The sequence below is a fragment of the Sminthopsis crassicaudata genome, chromosome 3, assembly GCF_048593235.1.
Source record: "Sminthopsis crassicaudata isolate SCR6 chromosome 3, ASM4859323v1, whole genome shotgun sequence".
NCBI lineage: Eukaryota > Metazoa > Chordata > Mammalia > Dasyuromorphia > Dasyuridae > Sminthopsis > Sminthopsis crassicaudata.
Window position 1 is genome coordinate 313,524,396 of NC_133619.1, and position 20,738 is coordinate 313,545,133.

At 36.1% G+C, this 20,738-nt stretch overlaps 1 protein-coding gene across 3 annotated transcripts in view; it reads left to right on the forward strand.

The window, feature by feature from the left end:
• Positions 1-19,659, forward strand: part of DZIP3 (DAZ interacting zinc finger protein 3) — a 111,114-nt gene extending 91,455 nt beyond the window's left edge. For 2 of the 3 annotated variants that reach the window (XM_074301127.1, XM_074301128.1), the window contains exons 22-30: positions 340-443; positions 1,961-2,048; positions 3,837-3,938; positions 8,594-8,719; positions 9,760-9,899; positions 12,192-12,312; positions 12,995-13,138; positions 14,850-14,942; positions 18,953-19,659. In XM_074301127.1, the coding sequence (XP_074157228.1) occupies positions 340-443; positions 1,961-2,048; positions 3,837-3,938; positions 8,594-8,719; positions 9,760-9,899; positions 12,192-12,312; positions 12,995-13,138; positions 14,850-14,942; positions 18,953-19,063 (1,029 nt within the window). In that variant the 3' untranslated portion in view covers positions 19,064-19,659. The remainder of the gene's footprint in view (positions 1-339; positions 444-1,960; positions 2,049-3,836; positions 3,939-8,593; positions 8,720-9,759; positions 9,900-12,191; positions 12,313-12,994; positions 13,139-14,849; positions 14,943-18,952) is intronic. The other variant, XM_074301129.1, reaches the window with a different exon arrangement.
• The last annotated feature ends 1,079 nt before the right edge of the window (positions 19,660-20,738 follow it).

Below are 20,738 nucleotides of genomic sequence, written 5' to 3' on the forward strand. Positions count from 1 at the left end.
AGCTCTATAGGGGTTGATGGCAATCTAGATCTCCAACTAAATGAGATTACTTCAATTTGAGCTAAGTAGGGAGTGGTCCTGGACTTAACTAGTCCCACCAAGATAATAGAATGAAACCACTTTATCTTGATTCCCTGAGGCAGGCCTCTCCCAGGAGAGTTTCTCAAGCGTTTAACCCCAAAGTCTGTACAGTTTGAAGATTCCCCCCATTATTTACAATAGTAGAGTATTGGAAGCAGAAATAGAGAAATCATTAACATTGCATTCCAGGTGAATTGTAAATGACATGCCAGATTTGGAAAGGTCTCTTCAGCTATTTTGAATGTTAAAAATTTTTAGGTGTGGTTCCTACAGAGCCGAAGAGATTTTGGCCTCCATCAGCTGGAACAGACTGAGAGGGAGTGCCTGCTTCAGCTTATCCGTGCAACCACTTTGGCATCAAGGTAACCCTTTCCTCCCTTCAGGGCATCTTGAGTTCTGACAATGTCTAAAAAATGAGGGTAAGGTCTAATATATGTATTTTTATGGAGATGAGATTGGACTGAGGAAGTGATTTTTGCCAGCAAGTCATTTAATCACTTTCATGTCTGTGTTCTAATGTCTCTGTTGGAGTGTTGAGAAGGCTGCTGGTGGGCAGTGATAGCTGACAGCCAAGAAATGGAGATATGGATAGAAACAGCAGGGATTCACTTAGGATGACCAGGAGATCTCTCCCTTTTCCCACAGCGAAATAAATCAAGAGCTTGTGATAGAGGCGCTGGAGGTGCATGCCGACTACATATTTTCAGAATAGGATGCATGCTAATTGGAAATCTTTCTTCTAAAGTTTCTCACTTTTAAGGCCTGTGCTTGAAAGCCTTCTGTCCCTCTTGTCATTTAGAGGGTAACTCCAATACCTAAGGTCATATTTGGAAGGCAGGTTCAAATATGATAGTTTCATCCTTGGTGGGTAGGGAGTGGGAGGGAAAGAAAAAAGAAACTATTGAAATTGAGATCATGCTGGTTTCCATTATGTGGATGCTCTTATTAATGACTTATACCTCAAAGAGGAAAGCAGGCTTCTGCATTACCTCCTGGGGACTGGGGGGTTTTGAAGGTGGATTGTTATCTGACTAATCCCTGGGAACCTTTTGAAAGATAAGAAGAAAGCTCTCCTCAGGTGATCACAAGTACCTAGGCTGCTTTTACATCTGTAAGGGAAGTGATAGATTTGAATCACTTCCTGCTTTAATACTTGTGAGGCCTGGCCTATGCAGTGGAAGTGGACTCTTACTTAACCTGTTACTCACATCATCCATCAGTCAGTGCCTACAATCCGCTCAGCTCATTCACTATTTGGCAAGGACTTTTCCTTCTATGACAGGCTTCTCTTCCCCTCTTCCCCCATATCCCTTCTTACTCCCCCAACCTGTAACCCCCTCCATCTCTTCCACTCCACCATGTTGAAATACTATTGGTTGGGAAAATAACTAGGTTAATTTATCCTAAATAAATTCTTCCTGAATTAAAAACAAAACAAAACAAAACAAAACAAAAAAAACAAGAAGCCTTTGATTTAGCAGATTTTTTTTTTTTTTCTGATGAAAGGCATCACATTTTACAATTTAAAATGTAAAAAAAAACCCCAAAACAAAAAACAAACCCTTTCTAAGTAACTTTCCATCCACTTGAAGAGTTTTTGACTGGTTGTTTTCATTGCTGGTTTGCAGTTTCCTACTCTAGGACATTTCATCTATGAGCTCAGGATGAAGTGTTTAAAAAGGGCAATACATGAAAACATTGCCAGTCTGTACAATGTAGTTCAGCATTTTGGATTCTTACCTGCATATCATCATCATCATAAGACCTTAAGCTTATATGATGATATTTGCATTTAAGAACTTATAGAGCATTTTAGGGCAACTTAAATGGTATTTGAAACGACATCGGTTTATCATGTGTCACTTTTTTTCTGTACCAGTCATCCAGAATCGCCTCAGCTAAAAGCAGCTGTAGAAAGTTGGGATACCATTGTGACAGACGTCAGGAACAAAATTGCATTCAGCAGAGTAAGGACATTTTCAAGAAAAATATGAATTTATACTCAATAGTCTTAAAATAAAACTTGGTCTCTTTAGAAGTAATTATTGGATATATACAAATGATATTGTGTATTAAGTTATATTTATATTTCATTTAACGAAAAAGTGAGTTTTTTTTATTTTGGGACTTGGAATTGATATGTGAAAGTAATGCTATGTCAGATTTTCATAAATTTTCCCTCTTTTCCTAACTTCTGGGAAATGATGGAATAACATACCATGTTTGACATATAGTTTCTTAGAATTTAAAATATAACTCCAAAATAATAAAGTAAAAGTAAACAGCTGACTTAATTTTTAGTGTGAATTAGTATGAATGGGGGGGTGGGAGAATAAAGTGAAAGCAAATAAGTTTATTAGTTATGAATGAGATCATAAAAGTCTTATTTTGTAAAAACTCAAAGAAAACTTTATCATTGAGATTAAGAGAGGGGAAAAGTTGTGGTATGGTTGATTGAAATATATTTTGGCCATGAAAAGGTAGATGCATCTCATGTAGAAATTTATCATACTTTATAGTAAAATTTTGTGATTTTGTTTGAAGAATTGACTTAGGAAGAGCTAGGAACTTTTCCAGTTTTCCCATGTTGTATTTTCTTCTACCCACCCCACCCCCAATCCATTTATGATTTGGCAACCTATTCCATCCTGGGAATGGACAGCATTATCATTTTAACATAACGCAACGCACCAAACAAAGCAAGACTGCCTCAATTGTTCCTCAAACTTGATATCTTTCAGGTTCACATCTTCTTACCTATGTTACCAATAGGCAAGTGGTTTTCATTACTGTTTTGCCTTTTTCTACTGTGAACCTTTCTTGTGAGGCATGTTCTTTGTAAATCCAAATGTACTATATAAATGTAAGATATAATATGAGTTTTTCAATATGACAGAATCAATAATCTAATGTTTTCTTTTTTTTTAAATTAATAGTTTTTATTTACCTGATATATGCATAGGTAATTTTACAACATTGACAATTGCAAAACCTTTTGTTCTAATTTTTCCCCTCCTTCCCCCACCAGATGGCAGGTTGACCAATACATGTTACGTATGTTAAAGCATAAATTAAATACAATATATGTATACATGTCCAAACAGTTGTTTTGCTGTACAAAAAGAATCAGACTTTGAAATAGTGTACAACTAGCCTGTGAAGGAAATCCAAAATGCAGGCGGACAGAATTAGAGGGACTGGGAATTCTATGTAGTGGTTCATTGTCATCTCCCAGAGTTCTTTCACTGGGGATAGCTGGTTCAGTTCATTACTGCTCTATTGGAACTGATTTGGTCATCTCATTGTTGAAAATGGCCACATACATCAGAATTGATCATCATATAGTAATGTTTTCTTTTCAGAGACCACATTTTCCCAGTTATATGAGGAATAATATAGAGCAAAGAAAGACCGTGGAAAGATCACCAAGAAGTCAAAAATATGTTAGACTTCAGTTCTTGGAATCATATCTAAGAATTAATGACTTATAGTATAAATATCTAGAGGTAGAGAGAGTGTGAGAGCTATGGATTTGAACATTATTATATTAGTAAAGATATTTGAATTAATATTACATCTGTTTTTCTTTCACTAACAAATGCATGAATTTACTTTCAGAAATCAGTTTCTTAAATAGACTGTCACACTCTAGCCTTACACCACATTAAAGGATGCAAACTAAACTGAAATGAATGTCAAATTCTGTTTGTTCAAAATAGACTATATTCTAAACTATACATTTTTTCTTTCACTAGACGCAATACAATGAACAAATTGCTCTGGTGAAGAATGGTTATCCTCTGAACTGCTTGCCTCCAGTACAGATTCCTCCACCACCACCCAGTCCAGATATATTGGTAAAAAATATTGAATTTTTGAAAGTTATCTTTATCTTGATAAAGCAGTAATGCTATCATATAAAATATGGAATTTCTACTATATATGAAATGTGTATTTCAGAATTAAAGATGAGCATATTGTGAATAGTAAGAAGAATTACATTCATACACATGCTAAAAAAGTTTCTACTCTCAAAGACCTTATGTTACTAAATTAATCCTAATACATTAGAACATAATAGCTGTATAAGATATCTTCATCTTTTAGAAAATCTCAAAAGGTTCTGCTGCTCACTCTTTTATCTAACTTTCTACCTTTTATTGTTGGAATAATAGTCAGACTGTTGCTACTAGAAAGATTAATAAATTGATTGCCTTTTGACTCCATTCACAATACCTGAGATTTCCTAGAACATAGCTTCTTTCCCTGGTCATCCTTGCTCTGTATGTGATGTTTCCCCTGTTAGAGTGTAAACTCTTTAAAGGTAGAGACTGTCTCAGTTTTAGATTTATAATCTAAGCACTCGTCATAGTGACTGGAACATAGTAGGCATTTAAGAAATCCTTTTTTCATTTAATCATTAACTTAACCCCATCAATTTTCCTTAGACACCTACCTTGAGATATCTAATAAGAGATTCTTTGTGCTTGTTTCTTAGTTGTTAAACATTCCCCTTTTTGATGCCCTACCAATACTAGGTTGAATATTAACCTATACTCCCCACATTATTAATTCTTATCTATATTTCTTAATCCTATACCACCACTATTACGCTAATCAAGACTTATCATTTTACCACTTACCATTGTAGTTTTACTCTCTGTTAGGGGATGATGTCAAACTGAAGTCCTTTTTTTCTTTTTTTAACTTTATTTTTACTTCATTATTTTAGTGCATCATGATTCCACTGATATGAATCATCCCTCCACCAATGCTGATTGCAGGTCTGTTAGAGCACAAAAGATGGCCTTGGAGAGCTATGTTCAAGCTATTTCCCTATGGCCAACCTGGAAACTACCTTCTCTAGATTTAGCCAAATTAAGTTCCCAGATAGCGTATGTGTAGGTAGGTGTATACTTGTCAAAATCATCCTGCAAAGTCCTTGAAGGCTCATCCATGAACCTCTTCTGAGCAGTATCTCTTTACTAATGTTGAATTTAGCTCATGAGTTAGCTCTCCTGGTTACATAATTTCTTAACTGAGTCAAATGTTTATGTTTCTAAAATGTTCTTAAAGGAATGAAACATTGACAGACTAGAAATATGGATGCTGAAGAGAGATATTGTGGGTCAGGTCTACTGTACCTCCAGCAGTATTTTCTTTATTCTTATATAGAGTAAGACTATCTAATACAATTAGAATAGTTTGTCTGGAAGCAGGCTTCAAGACAGAATAAACTAGAATTTATGCTGCAATCACAGAATCTGGAGTTGATCAAGAGAAGCTGATGCAAGCCCTCTTTCTTGTTTAGAATTGTAATAAATTCAGATCTTATGTACATTGTGAGCCCATCATTGTTATTCTAGGTTTGAATATTATAGCTTTTCTGATATGACTGTTCAGACTCACAAAAAATTCTATACTTAAAGTGAGATATATCCCTAAACTACTGAGGGACCTAACCCATGTGCCCTTAGGTGTACTGTCTGAACCTTCTCCCATGACACTGTTAACATGACCTCAGAGTCACAGAAGACAAGCAGATGAGTAGACCAGTTGGTTACTTGTAACCCCAAAGCATACTGTGATAATTTGGTAGTCCACTCTGTCTGGTTTTAAGATGGCCAAGAGGAGTTACCTTCCGGCCCAACTCAATCTGATTCCAGGATATCCCTGATTTAAAATTGCTCCTAGAGTTTCTTGATAACAGCCACATGATCCCAAAACCTGAAGCCAGTGATCATTTCACAGCTGTGCAGATAAATCTTTTACTGCAGCCACTCCAAGAAAACTTTCTAACTCTGATCAGACTGTTGCAAAACCAAGTCAAGCCATGGAGAATAAGGGAAAAAACCAAAACAGCTGAGCAAAGTCAAGTGGAATGAGAATCCTTAACAGGCCAGTTATCTGAAAGAGGGGATACTGTGTGCTTTCGTTGAGGCTCAGGATGTTCTTGGTAATTAACAGTTGTGCTCTGTAACAAAGATCAGTGCCAGTGCTGGCATCAGAGGAAGGCAGAGTGGAAGGAATTAGAAGATTTGGGTTCAAAGTCTGGCCCTATTACAGATTTGCTCTGTGAATCACAAAGGCAAAGCACTTAGTGCCTCTGATTATCTGTGAAGCAATGCAGATGATAACAGCTGTATCCACTTCACAGGGCTGTTGTAAAGATCAACTGAATTAATTTAGTGGAAAATGCTTTGTAAGTGACAAAGTACTAGACAAATATAAAGAGTTATTGCTATTATTGCAGGGCAGTGTGGTATGGTGCATTTTGGAACTGAAAACACCAGAGTTTGATTCCTGCTTCTAACTTCCATACTCACTGTCATTGTGACTGGGGCTAAGATACTTCACTTTCCTGTCTTGTAAGCAGTTTTTAAAGATTCTATATTATAGATAAGTAGTTGATCAGCACTGTGTAGGGAAGTTTTGTACAAAAGGAGTTCTCTACACTAAAGTCACAAGTCTGCTCCTTGCCCCATTTCTGTTTTGTCTACAACATTTTATGTACAACACATTTTTGTTTTTGCTATAAGTTAAAGATCAATGAATAATGCCCAGATTGCAGACTGTAATGCACCTGGAAAGTCTATAATATATAGGGGAAGTTCTAACCTCATAATGACCTAAAATTATCTAATCTCATTGTATTTTTTCATTCCACGTTATCTGTCTAATATTTGGGGGTCCTTTAAGCATAACAACTTTTTAGACATCTAGTCCAACTTCATATAATGCTGGAAATCCCTCTATAGCAGCTACCCAGACTTTAAATTTGTTAAAATAATACTTTTTTAAAATTTTCATACTACATGCAGAGATAGTTTTCAACATTCACACTTGCAAAACCTTGTGTTCCAAATTTTTTTCCTTCTTTGCCCTCCCCCACAGCAAGTAATCTATTATAGGTTAAACATATACTACTCTTCTAAATGTATTGCCACATTTATTGTGCTACCCAAGAAAAATCAGATCAAAAAGGAAAAAAATCTGAGGAAAAAAGTAAACAACAAAAAGGATGAAAATTCTAAGTTGTGATTCACATTCAGTTCCCATAGTCCTCTTTCTGGATGCAGATGGTTTCCATCACAAGTTCATTGGACCTGACCTGAATCACCTCACTGTTGAAAAGAGCCAAGTCCATGAGAGTTGATCATCACATAATCTTGGTGTTGCTGTTCTCTTGGTTCTTATCACTTCACTTAGCGTCAGTTCATGTAACTCTCTCCAGGACTCTCTGAAATCATCCTGCTGATCATTTCTTATAAAACAATACTATTCCATAACATTCATATACCATAAGTTATTTAGCCATTCTCCAACTAATAGGCATCTATTCAATTTCTAGTTCCTTGACACTACAAAAAGGGCTACTGCAAACCTTTTTGCACATGTGAGTCCTTTTCCCTTTTTGATGATCTCTCTGGGATTCAGATGCATTAGAGACATTGCTGGATCAAAGGGTATACAGTTTGGAAGCCCTTTAAGCATAATTCCAATTTGCTTTCCAGAATGGTTGGATCAGTTCATGATTCTACCAACAATGGCTTAGTGTCCCAGTTTTCTCCCATTCCCTGCAACATTTATCATTATCTTTTCCTGCCATTTTAGCCAGTCTGAAAGATGAAGTAGTACCTCAAAGTTGCCTTAATTTAGCAGCCATCTAGATTTAACCATCCTGAAAGCCAAAGTGTTTGTTTTACTTCCTTTTTTAGGTTCCTTCTTTGTTCTTTACAGTATGGCTAGTTTCAAGGCCTCAAACCGGAAACTGGTGGCAAAAGAGTTCACTTTGTACCCTAAAAGTTTATTTAACTTTTGGGAAGAACAGTGAAACCAGTGATTATTCTTAATTTGAAGTCACTGCAGGAAGTTTCAGAAGTATTCTTTCCCATGCTCTGCCTTTAACACTCTCCCATTCCAACTTTGAAAGGTCAGCATATACTGGGAATCCTAGCATATATTTGTGACTTCTCCTAAAATACAGGAGAGAAAAGGGTACCTTCTCTCATAGTCTCAGCATTCAGCTATGAAACCAAAGAGTTGGACCAAACTATCTCTCAAATCTCTCAAATCTTCCAGCTCTAAAATTCTGTGATTCTATGACTGTTTAGTGGAATTAAGATATACTGTCAAAAATGTCAATATTTGTACTCAGCATGTACAAATGGTAATTCAATCAGGTTTTCTTTTCTATAGAAAGGATGTTAGAGCTGAAGGGATCTTAGACATTGATTAGTCCAATTCCCAACACATACATACACACACACACACACCCCTTTTACAGATATCTTGGTATTCTTAAACCCTTGGCACAGTGCCTACTGTTTAGTACACAGTAGGTATTTAAATTATTGAATTGAATATTTCTGCCTTTTCATGTTACTTATGCACGTAAACATTATATTTCTAGTATTCTTCATGTTTTGATTCTGCCAAGCAGATTCAGCCCCAAATATTCTCTACATAGCCACTTTAAGCCCCTTCCCCCACACTCTCTTTCTCATTACAGATGCAGCATTTCTTGGGAAAGCATATCATGAAAGAAAATTCCTTGAGAGCTATTCCCAATTCTCCTCAACTTGCTTCATCATACTCTGGAGTTGGCTCTACTAGTAGCCAGTCTAGACCACCTTTGGTAAATAAAATTATTTGTTTAAGATGTAGAACATTTTCTTTTTTCTTATAGCTGAGGGTGGGCTTTGGGGAAATCCTTGGTAGTGGTTGTTATAGTGGTATTTTTAGGTCTCACATTTTGTTTCCCCTTCTTTTTTAATCTCTCAGCTATTGGTGGAGTAGGCGGTGTAGATATAAGTTGGAGATATAAGGTGGAGATGGAGGAGTAGATATAAGGATTGCACCAGAACATGAAACCATTTGTTATTTTCACCAAATGACCCCATACAATTCCAAAAGACAGTTGAAAAATTCAATCACAGAATTGCAGAGTGTGAAAGGGATCTCAGAGATCTTAAGATCTCAGAGATCAGACATTCAGGAATTCATAACTTTTTCTTGTGTCAAAGACCCTGTTAGTGATCTAGTAAACCTTCTAAATCCCTTCTCAAAAAAATGTTTTTAAAGCTATATAGTAACCAACCTACAATTAAAAAAGAAACCAATATATTGAAATAAAGGTAATTTTTTTTTTTTTTTAAGTTCACAGATCATCTTATATTTACCCATAGGCCCCAGGATAAAAATCCCTGTTTTGATCCAGCCTCTCCTGGTTCTAAACAGAAATTCTTTGCAAAGTACTTCCTGACAGTTCCTCCAATTGCATCCTCTGATGGAAGCCCTCCACTCATTATCATTTTTCTATTTTTGAACAGCTTTAATTTTTAGGAAATGTTTTCTGATATTAAGTTGATTTCTTATTTATTTTCTTTTCCCCAACTTAACAACTCATCTCCCATCCCCTCACCTTTGTACAGGTTTTGTTATGTCTGCCTCCATACCTTAGAGTCTTTTGCTTCCTTCAGTCCATGTGGCACCATGTGCTCTCTTCCTCTCCACCCCCAATAAAATGTCAGGTTTTAAGGGTAGGGACTATTTTTCTTTGAACTCTCAACCCTTGGCATTGAGTTTTTCCCATATGTACATATTTGAGTTTTTAAACAATGTTCGTTGTGTTGAATTAGAAGATTTCTTATGTCAGTGATATTATCATACTTTCAGGTGACAGGTATGGCCCAGCCTACACAAGTTCCAGTTTTAGAAACCAGAATTTCTGAATCAGTCATTGGAAATGAGCGAATCAAAATCAGCTGGGAGAGAATTATGGATAAACTGAAAACTGCCTTTCCAGAATATAGCAGGTAGTATTGCTTTAATGATAGATACAAGTTAAATGGATTACTAAATGGATTACTACTGCAGTTAGATTTATTTTGTTGACATGTTTTAAAATGTTTATTTTATTATTACAAAAATCTGGCCATGGTTTTACCATATTCTCAGAAGGAAAGAAGGGGGAAAAAAGCATTTATTAAATGTCTAGTATGTGATACGTATTATGCTAAGAGCTTTACAAATATGATTTTGTTGAATTATAATAGCCTTGGGAAGTAGGTTCTATTGTTTTCTTGACTTTAAAACAATTAAGAAAACTTAGGCAAATGCTGGTTAAGTGACTTGCTGAGGGTGCATAGCTAGTAAGTGTCTTGAGGCCAGATTTGAACAAAGGTCTTCCTCTAGGTCCAGTACTTTCCACCATACCTCCCAGTTGCTTCTACTAGAGGAAGAAGACAAAGTTTTGCTAAGAAATTGATAGAAGAGAAGCAGCATGGCTTAGTGGGAGCAACAGTGATCTAGGTTCTGGTCCAGCTGTGTCCCTACAAAGCCAGTGACTTTAGCGAATCCCTGTTGTGAAATTCAGGATCTTTCTTTTTTAAAAAAGAGCAGGGGAATAAGTCCTGTCTCTTCTGCCTGATGCTTGGAGCTGCTGTAAGAATCTGAAAACTCTGCGACACTATAGAAATGTCAAGTAGTATCATGGACCCAATTGGAAATCTCGATTTTCTTTCATTTCCTTTCTTTCTTCTTAAAGTGTTAATCCTAAACTTTGATTTTAGATTAGCCCATCTTGAAATGGACATCTAGCTAATGACAGTGGAAAGAATGCTGGATGCAGGAGGGCTTGAGTATAAATCCTACCTCAGACACTAGGTGTGCGACCTATTACTATTACTATTACTATTAGCTTTGTGAAACTGGTCAAATCCCTTAATCATAATGTACCTAATGACCAGTAAAGTTCCTTCCACATCCAATTCTATGATCCCATGAACCTAAACCTATCCAGTTGTTAGGCATCTAGCTGTAGCAATTTTTCTTGAAATGTTCTGATTGATTGTTGTATAGATAGTGATTTTTTTTTCTTTAGTTTAAGTTTGTTACATTTTTAATGTTATTTAGGGACCTTAGTTTCTTCTTAAGGAATGTGGCAGAGCACGAGAAATAATGGCATTCTTAATTGGACCTTCCTAGTTATGACCCATCAGTGACAGGCCCTTTAATTCCTCCACTCTAGGGTTCTGAACTTTCCTTTATCCTCACTTCTCTATACAATTCTGGTCTTTGAGAATCTCTTCATGGGAAGTCCTGTATTTTATATATCTATAAAACATAATGTACATTGTGCCATGTTTCAGGTTTAAATTAAGGTCTAATAAATTCACAACAATAAAATTGATGATGAAAGTAAAGCACTGAGGCCTGGTATAAAATGCTAATTTCAGTAATAGTTTTCTTTGTTTTAGTAGGATTTTAGAGTTGATAGGAACCTTCAGACTAATCTAATCCAACCCCCACAGTTTGTATAGAGAAAAATGGGACTCAGAAAAGTTAAGCATGTTGCCCAAGGTTGGTTATGCAGGTTGAATAAGTGGCAGAACCAGAATTTGAACCCAAATTTGCCAGCTACCAAATCCAGTGTTAACTGTTTTCTACAGGTACCCTAATGATATTTACACTGCATCTCAATACATGAAGAAAATACTTTGTCTTGTCTAGTCCTGGAGGATACTGAAAAATGTGAGAGAATAAGATCATTAAAGGAATGTTTCATACACTACTACTACTTTACTACCACCACTACCATACCTAACATTTATGTAGGGCTTATGTGCACTTTACAATTACGATTTCATTTGATTAGATTCCTTAGTTCTTTTTGGATGTTTCAGTATTTCTGATGAAAACTCTACTTGCAGAGGAGCTGAGGGCCTAGTAACAGCAGGATTAAGTAGGAAAATGTCAGTCCTAGGGAGAAACAAGTTGAGAAGCATAAATTTATCACATAAATAAGTGAATGGTAAATTGATTTTACACACAGTGCCCTTTTGCTATCCTTTCTATGACAATATTAAAGTCTCTTTGGTTGGGGAAGAAATACTTGACATATTAGCAGTCTCAGCAGTCTAAAGGGAGCCTTGAGAAACTTGAGGGCTGAGTATCAAGTGACTGCACATAGATATATGTGATCATCATTTCTTAGAACAAGGACACTGGATTTGAAGCCTGTGAGATGTTTTCATGTCTAGATTAGAGGACATATGCTTACAGGATAATAAGAATTCCTGGAGCTTGTTGTATTTGATCTCTTTCAGGAAGGAGCTCACAGACCTTTTACGAAAATTAAAGGATGCTAATGGTAGATCCTTAACTGGGCTGACATTTGATGAAATAGTTCGCAGAGTTTCCCAAATGATTGAACCTAAAAGATCCCAGGTAAGAAACTCCTGACTATGACCTTTTGCAGCTTCTAGGAATATTGACTAATTTAATCACTTCAACTTCAGAAATTTAGGAAATCAGTCATTTGTTTTAAAAATTTTGAGCATTTATTAATGGTTTAAAAACCCCCCAGCAAGTTGGGGCACTAGGTGGCACAGTGGATAGAGTAACAGCCCTGAAGTCAGGAGGACCTGAGTTCAAATTTGACCTCAGATACTTAACACTTCTTAGCTATGTGACCTTGGGCAAGTCACTTAACCCCACTTGCCTCAGCAAAACAACAACAAAACAGCAAGTTTAGTATTATTCTTGAGAAATTCAGGCAATTGGTCATGATAAAAGTCAAAACAGTTCATCCTCAGTTTAATTTACATTATTCTAAAGGAAGAAGAAGAATTGCTTATTTTTTTTGGAATAAGAATATAGCTGAATAAGACATATAGCTGCAATTTCAATTTTTTTTCTACTGTTTTCTCTACTGTTCTCTGGAACTTGTCATTAAAAATGCAAAAGGCACCCTATGCTGTGGGCAGATTTATCAGGAATCTATGGGCCAAAATGAAAATACCTCTTTTCTTATCTTCTTGTTGTATATATAACTTTTTTCTACCCTAGAAGTTCTAAATGTTTTAGGGCCTTAAACACAGAATGTTTATTGTGATATTTTTATTTTCAGAACCAAGTACAAGGAGTGCAGAGTGCTGATTCTATTCTTCCTAGCCATTCTCAACCTAAATCTAGCATTGATCAACCTCCACGTTCTGCCTGGAGACCCCTCAATCCACAGATCCCTGTGGCATGGGAAGGGACCAAAAATTTGGTAACTTAGTTTAATTCCACAGATTTTAATTAAAGTACCCACTCTGCATTGGGCACTAGGAATTCAATGATGAAATAAGATTGCTCCTAACTTCCAGAGGCTTACAGTATAAAGTCAGGGTTAAAGATAATACAGAAACAATTGTAAAAACAAAGTGGGGTGCCATAAGTTCAAAGAAGACATTCAGATAAAGTATCATGTGAAATGTGGTGTGAGAAGGATTACTTTCAGCTAGAGAAAGAAGCAAAGACTTCATCAGGGAGGTAGAATCTGATTTGAACTTTGAAGAGAGAATCTACTTAAAGCTTGGCATCCATGGAGATAGCAAGTGAGGGAGGGAAAAGAGGCCTGATAGGAGCAAAGGCTTAAAAATAAGAGCAAGTGACAGGAAGAATAAACATGACAGGTCCAATTAAATCAGAATATAAACCAATGTGAAATAAAACTGTAAAAGTAAGATGGTATCAAATTATGCCAGGCCCTGAATGTTAAGCTGAAGATTTTATATATTAATTAGGAGGTGGGAAGGCTTTTTTTTTTTTTTTTTTTTAATTATAGGAGTGATGTAATCAGAGAAAAGCAAGAAGATTACAGAGGTATCAATGAGAAAAATTTGGAGTAGGGTATTCTTGAAGCTATTTCAGGGTAAGAAGTGTTGAGGGCCTGAATTAGAGTAGTACTAGTAGGAAGAGAATGAGATGGAAGATTGGCAGGATTTGTCACCTGATTGGATTGCACCTATCTGTGCCTCAGTTATTTTGAGAGGAATATGAGAATAATAATAATCTTTTATCATTCTAAATATGGTGATAGGAGGATGTTGGTACCATTAACAAAAAATGGATAAGTTATTAGATGGTAACATTGTTGAAACAATTTTGAAATATGAGAATATAAAGAGCCAGTGAGGCATTCAAATGAATTTAATTTAGCAAGCAGTTATTATGGGATCATGCCTGACAGAGAATGTAATTAATAAATAATTGTTGATTGATTGATAGATATATAAAGTAAAGGTAAAGGTTGAGAATAGAGGTTAAGACTTGGAAGTTGTTCTCATATAAGTTATTATTTTAGAAGGAATAATGAAAATAGAATATGAGAAAAGAAATTGAGAGAGAGAAGAGATAAGGCCCAAGCCTTGGAGAACACCAATGAGCAAGATCATCAGAAAATGAAGAAAGTGAAAGACAGAAAAGGAATGGTTAGAGTGGTTGGAGGAGAAATTGAGAGTACAGTGTCATAAAAGTTAAGGGACAAAAGCATAACAGAGAAGGAATGGGCAGCAGTCTTAGATTCAAGAGATCAAGGAGAATAAGTACCAAAAAATAGTTATTGATTTTGTTGATGAGATCACTGTTGATTTTGTTAGAGCTGGAAACTACATTGCAAGGGATTCTGGAGAGAGCAGGCAGAAGGCAAGCTGAGATAGTAGTGTCTTTGAAAGAGAAGAGAATGTACTTATGAGGATAGTAGGATCAGGACAAAATATTTTAGTATAGCAGAGATCTAAGTTTGTTTGTAGTCCAGTGGAAAGGAAGGACCAGCAGAAAAGAAGTTGAACATGTATGAGAAATAGGAAAGAGATAATGGAGCAAGGTCCACAGAAAAGACAGAAGGATAGTATCTAGAACCATTGATGAACAACACATTGGTCAGGGTAATATATAATTCTACAAGGATAAGATGTGCTGATTTGTATTTCATATAGGGAGATGAAGAGGAGCCTTGTGTGATCTGCCATGATAACCTCACTCTAGAAAACCTATCTGTGCTGGCTTGTGCTCATAAATTTCATTCTCAGGTAAATTGTTTATGTTTTCCAGTTTGCTGGTAGGCTGCCATTAGCTCTGTAATTTGCAGTGTGCCACAAGGAAATTTCCAGAAAAGAAAAACCAAATACACACAGAGAGAAGTATATATAATTGTGTGTGTGTGTGTGTGTTTGTATTTATATTTGTGTATATAGAAATGTGCTTGTCTACACACACACACACACACACACACACACACACACATAGAGATCTCTCTCTAGAAACACAAATGTATTTATAGTTATGTTAAAGTATAGGTATATGTATATGTAGAGAGCAGGCCTCATAACCAGAAAGATCTGAGTTCAAGTAGTATTTTTAACATTTACTGACTGGGTGACCATGGGCTCATATTGGTAGAGGGAATTTCTTCACTAGGGTTCCCTACACCAGTGAAATCATAGATTCAGTCCTCATTTCTGTTCTTTAGGACCCCTATATACTAACAAGCATATGGGAGGTTTACTCTTTAACTAGTGATTCCAATGGACCAAAGCTCTAATATTAAGGTATACATCAGAGATTCTCTTTTCTTGATCATTTTAATTGGCCTCTCTGCAACATTTATTACTCTTGGTCACCCTTTCCTTGATATTCTTTTCTCCTTTAGCTTCCATGACATTGCTGTCTTGTGCTTCCCCTGCCCTTCTGACAGCTTCTTCTTTGACTTCTTCACTAGGTCTTTGTGTTGATCTTTCATAAAAGTAAGAATTGAGAGAATTGTAGGAATTATGTGAACCATTTTGTAAAACGGATTCCATTTTGAGACCTAAATTTAATTTTCATGTAAGTTCTTGCTTCCTAGTTATGAGAACTGAGTGACATTCCATTTCACATCTGGAAAAGTCAGCCTGCTCATTTTCCTATCTCCCAACTCACAAAGCCCTCAATTTTTCTTATAAATCGGATTACCTAATCCTATATTGTAGATTATATCTTGTTAATTTTTTTTTTTTAATGCATAAAAGACTGTTTCCCCTGTATTGGGAGTTTAGTGCTAAACTGAGGCAGTCTATTCCCAATTTATTACTTAATTGGCAGCATTGCTTAATAAATGGACATGCTTGGAAGCTTCTCACTTATTTCAGATGTCACAGTATCCCTTAAGGTTGTCTTTGATCCTTATCTTTCTACACCTTCTCTTTTTGTACTCTTGTCCAAGTCTCTCATTTCAACTATCACTTTTTTTTGAGGGTTGACTTAAATAATCTGAGACAAAGTTTAAGTTGCTGTAAGAGAAGAAATATGACTGATAAAAGAAAGAGAAGGAAGATTTGTCAAAAAACATATTTAAAAGTAAAAAAGCTTTTGAAAATTAGAATTATTCAAAACTATAATGCATTGCTTCTAGAGGTAGTGAGTTCTCATGCACTGGAAGACTTTAAGAGGATTCAAGAAAATCATGCCAGATATGAACTAAAGAGAGTTCTCATTTTAACAGGGGATAATAGATAATCTTTGAGATCCTTTGCAACTCTGAGATGTTATGTCTCTTTTTTAGATAGACACATCCACGTGTTCATTTGAAGTACCACTTTGACTTTTATATTATCTTCTTGTCCTTTATACATCCCTGCAGCAGGGTTGTAAAACCTTTCCTGAGAGAGTCTCAATGTTCAGCACCATTAGCTAACATGACCATTTCCTCACATCATTTTCATGAAGCTCTGGACAAGACTAGTCATATCATCTTGGACTCTCTGTGGCAATAAATTGCTCCCCGGGCTCGATCCCACCGGCAGCTGGATTTTACTTGGCTCCTAAAATATGGGTGGCTAGAGGCTTGCTTTCAGCTCTCCTGAATTATCTTATAGATCTTATAGGAGAAAGATAAGTATTATTGTGGCAGACATCTGTATAGAGATTTAAGCTTTGCAAAATGCTTTATATATGTTATCTCATATGAATGGGCCCCTATTGTCTCCATGCTACAGATAAGAAAACAGCCTCAGGTTAACTGGCTTGCTCTTGGTTACACAGCTAGTAGTATTAGAGGCAGAAGTCAGGCCCTACTTTTGATTTGTTCTCATTCTGTCACACTTCTCCTTTTCCTAAGAATCCTTTTGATTATTTCTTGTTATCCATCCATATTCCTCTGATATTCATTGGTTTTATAGTACTGTTAATAAGTACCACTTATTAACTTTTCTGATGGAATACCCTATTCCTTATTCTCAGGTCCTAGTTGTCAACCATTCTCTTCATATTCCCATATGCTTTATGTTGAGGAAAAACTAAGACTATGATGAGGAAGGCTACAATAGTAAGAATCAGAGTAGGCAGGCTCCTGAAAGTATGTTGAAGCAGCATTTCAGTGGCAGAAGGGTAGACTAGGTGTACTGTAAATATTACATATCCTTTATCTGGAGCATCACATCCCTTGCTTAATGTCAGCCTCCTGTGATTATATAGCACAAGAGGCAGCTAAGCATGTTGTCTAGGCTTCTTGTTTTTGCCTTTTAAGATGTTCAGAACCTGAGTGTTTGATGTTAGAATAATATGAGGCAGGCAGGTCTTTTGTGGATTTTTGGCATTTATATAGCTTAATCTAACTCTTGGCTCTGCTGCTGTACAAGCACTATCGATATACAATTTGTGATCTGGACCTTCAGTTGCAGAGACGTAATTTGACACAGAAAAAGATAATCTTATATGAGGAAAGTTTCTCGGGGGAAGTGAACAATAGCCAGTCCCTTCAAGCCCTAGCCATAGAAAACTATTTCAAAGATATATGATACAGTCTGGAATTACATTTTGCATCTCTGCACTGCTATAAAGAGAGATACACAGCATGCCTAATCCTGAAAGATCACTGAGAAAGATATTTCTTCTTCCCCACTTGAATTTTTAAAAGAGACTTAAAACTTAGGAAACAAGTTTTCATACAAACTTAGTTTATCAGTTGCCATTGTCTTAGTGAATACATTATGGGTCATTCATTCAGTTTGCCTTTTAGGGATGGAGTGAATGATCCTATATTTTCCACTTTGATTCTCCATTCTCCCTTTTCTTCTCTGTCATTTGATTCATTACTTTTCTCTCTGTCTCTTGTTGACAGTGTAAGATGGATAGCCAGTAACTCCATTGAGATGACTTGACAAATAATCAGTTTCGTCTAGGTCATCAGAAATCAAGGCTCTTAGCTATTTGTCTATCCTATCAGAGTTGCCGATGGAAAACCAGTCTCAGAAGCACCTCCATCATGGGGAGGATTTTAAATGAGAACATTAGCCCTTTTTGTTGATTGATATTGAGTTCTTTTCTTTTATACAAGTATACAAGGCATCTTTTGGACAAAGCACAGGGAAGATATGTATCAAATAGTATTTGTCCCTGTTTTCTGATGGTGTATATGTAAGAGATTTCAAAGTGATGAATATAGATGGGTGATGATGATAGGTAATATGTATGTAATATGTAGTATGTATCGGACACTGGGTAAAGCACTTCACAAATATTATTTCATTTGATCCTCACAACATTTCTGAAAGGTAGATGCTGTTATTCATATCCCTATTTTAAAGATGAGGAAATGGGCAAACAATATTAAGTGACTTTCTTGTTGTCACAAAGCTAGTAAGTGTCTGAGACTGGATTTGAAGTCAGATCTTCCTGATTCTAGGTGCAGCACTTTTATCCACAACACTACTTAGCTGCTTCTACCTAGTAGAGTGGTTAAAAGAATGGGAACTGGGTTTGAGAGGAATAGCATGTTGTGGCTTTGAGATCACTTTGGAGTTAGAGGCGGGGGAGTTAGGAACACAGTTTGTGAAAATGTTTTCCTGAGCAGGGCCTCTGGTGCCAGCTACATTCTTTTCTCCTGAGGAATTATTACTAAGAGGAGTCTGTTGCTGCAGAAGTGGGGCACATGGCGATAAAGAGTGTGATGTGAAGGAGCAACTGTCTGGGAAATTTGTCAAGACTTGGAAGATATTAGTATAAAGGGTAACAGCGAGTATTTGAATATCATTGATTGGCTTGTCTTCTTTTTCATCTATAGTGCATTAAACCATGGCTGAAACAACAGGGGACGTGTCCTACATGCAGACTCTATGTTGTGCTGCCAGAAGAATTCCCAGGTCTTCCCACCCGACATATCCCCAAAATCTGATGCAAGAGGGATGAATGGTGTCAAATGAGATCATTTTCTGTACTTGAGAATTCTGTTTTGCCTTATTATCTGATATTGGGAGGTGGTGTGAACTAATGCACCCAACTCTACTATAATTGAGTAACTAGCTAACCAAAGTGAGGCTATGATAAATCTTCAAGGTTTGCAGTCTGCATTTGTAATATGTAGACAGAATTTGATTTGAAAAATTGATGTCTTTCCACTTTCCCTTTCCTCAATAGGCATACACTCCAAGTACAACAACTAGTAATGTGCTAGCTTTTCAAAGTCCTGTTTTTAGTTTTCTACTAACTCCTGTTACATCCATCTTCTACTTAAATGGAGAAGAGAAATATGTCCAAGAGATAAAGAAGAGCAGTGAAGAAGTGGGTATATTCACAAGCTGTGAATGAAGGAAACCCACAGATTATCCAAAAATTTCTACTCTTCCATTATCTTTAATCTCTTATGTCATTAGTACATAAACAAGAAGCATAATTTGAGTTTTTGTTTTCCCTCTATCTTCTGAGGAAGATACTCCTAAGTTCTAAATTAATTGGCATTGAAGATCAAAGTAAAAAGTAAGATTGTTTCAAGATTCTACCACTTCATTACCCTTTAATTCCTTAAGCCTTAGTAACCTTCTTTATTTGTCCTACACTGCTCTCTCAAAGGCCACCAATATTCTCTTTATTGTCAAATTCCTTTCAATAATCTTTGAACTTGCTCCAGCATTTGACACTATTTACAAAACTCTTCTTCCTTTGATTTTGATGACATTAATTCTTTAACCTTTCTCCATCTATTCATTAATTTTTCATTTTACAAAAAAAAAAAAAAAAAAAAAAAAAAAAAAGGTTTTTTTGCTCCTGCTGTGTGCCATAATTTGTTTGCCACTTTGCCAGATTCTAGGGGAGATTTTTAAAAATGGTTTAGATAAGACATTGCCCCTTCTTTCATAGTACTTACAGTTTAGTAGGGGGATGATATAAGCACAGATCATTATAATATAAAATACTATAAGCACAGATCATTATAATATAAAATACTATAAAAGTAGACTACAGAGTTGTAGAATAAAATGATCTTTTTTTTTTTTCTTCCTCTCTTCCCTCCCTATCAGTGTTTGTTTTAGGTTTTTCCTCTTACTTTCTGGTGTTACATTCTCACCTTTGCTTAACCTAATTCACTCTCACAAAAATTAATTCTATGTGCATGACTGAAATATGTGGCTTTCTCCAATTGGCATCTTTCTCCTAAACCCCATTTCCATATTGACAGCTGTCATTGACAGGTTATCAGTTTGTCCCATTAGCGCTTCAAATTCCACATTAAAAATGCATTTTCTACCCTAGTGCAGATCACTTTCCTGTTAATAAGCCTACTATTAACCCTGGTCTTCTATCTTCTTTTTTTCTTTTCCCCACATCTAATCAGTTACTATTACTATAATTGCCTGTCAATCTTATTTTCACAATATCTCTTTCCCCCCATCCTCTTTCTGTTGCCACTGCCACCTCCCAGTTCATGTCCCTGTTGTCCTTTGCTTAGATTACTACCAAAGCTACTTGATGTTTCTGGCAAGACTGTTCTGCTCTTTCACTGTTCATTGATCATTCCTTGTGCTTCTCACTCCCTAGACTTCTGCTCACGTTACCCCATTCACCTGAAATGT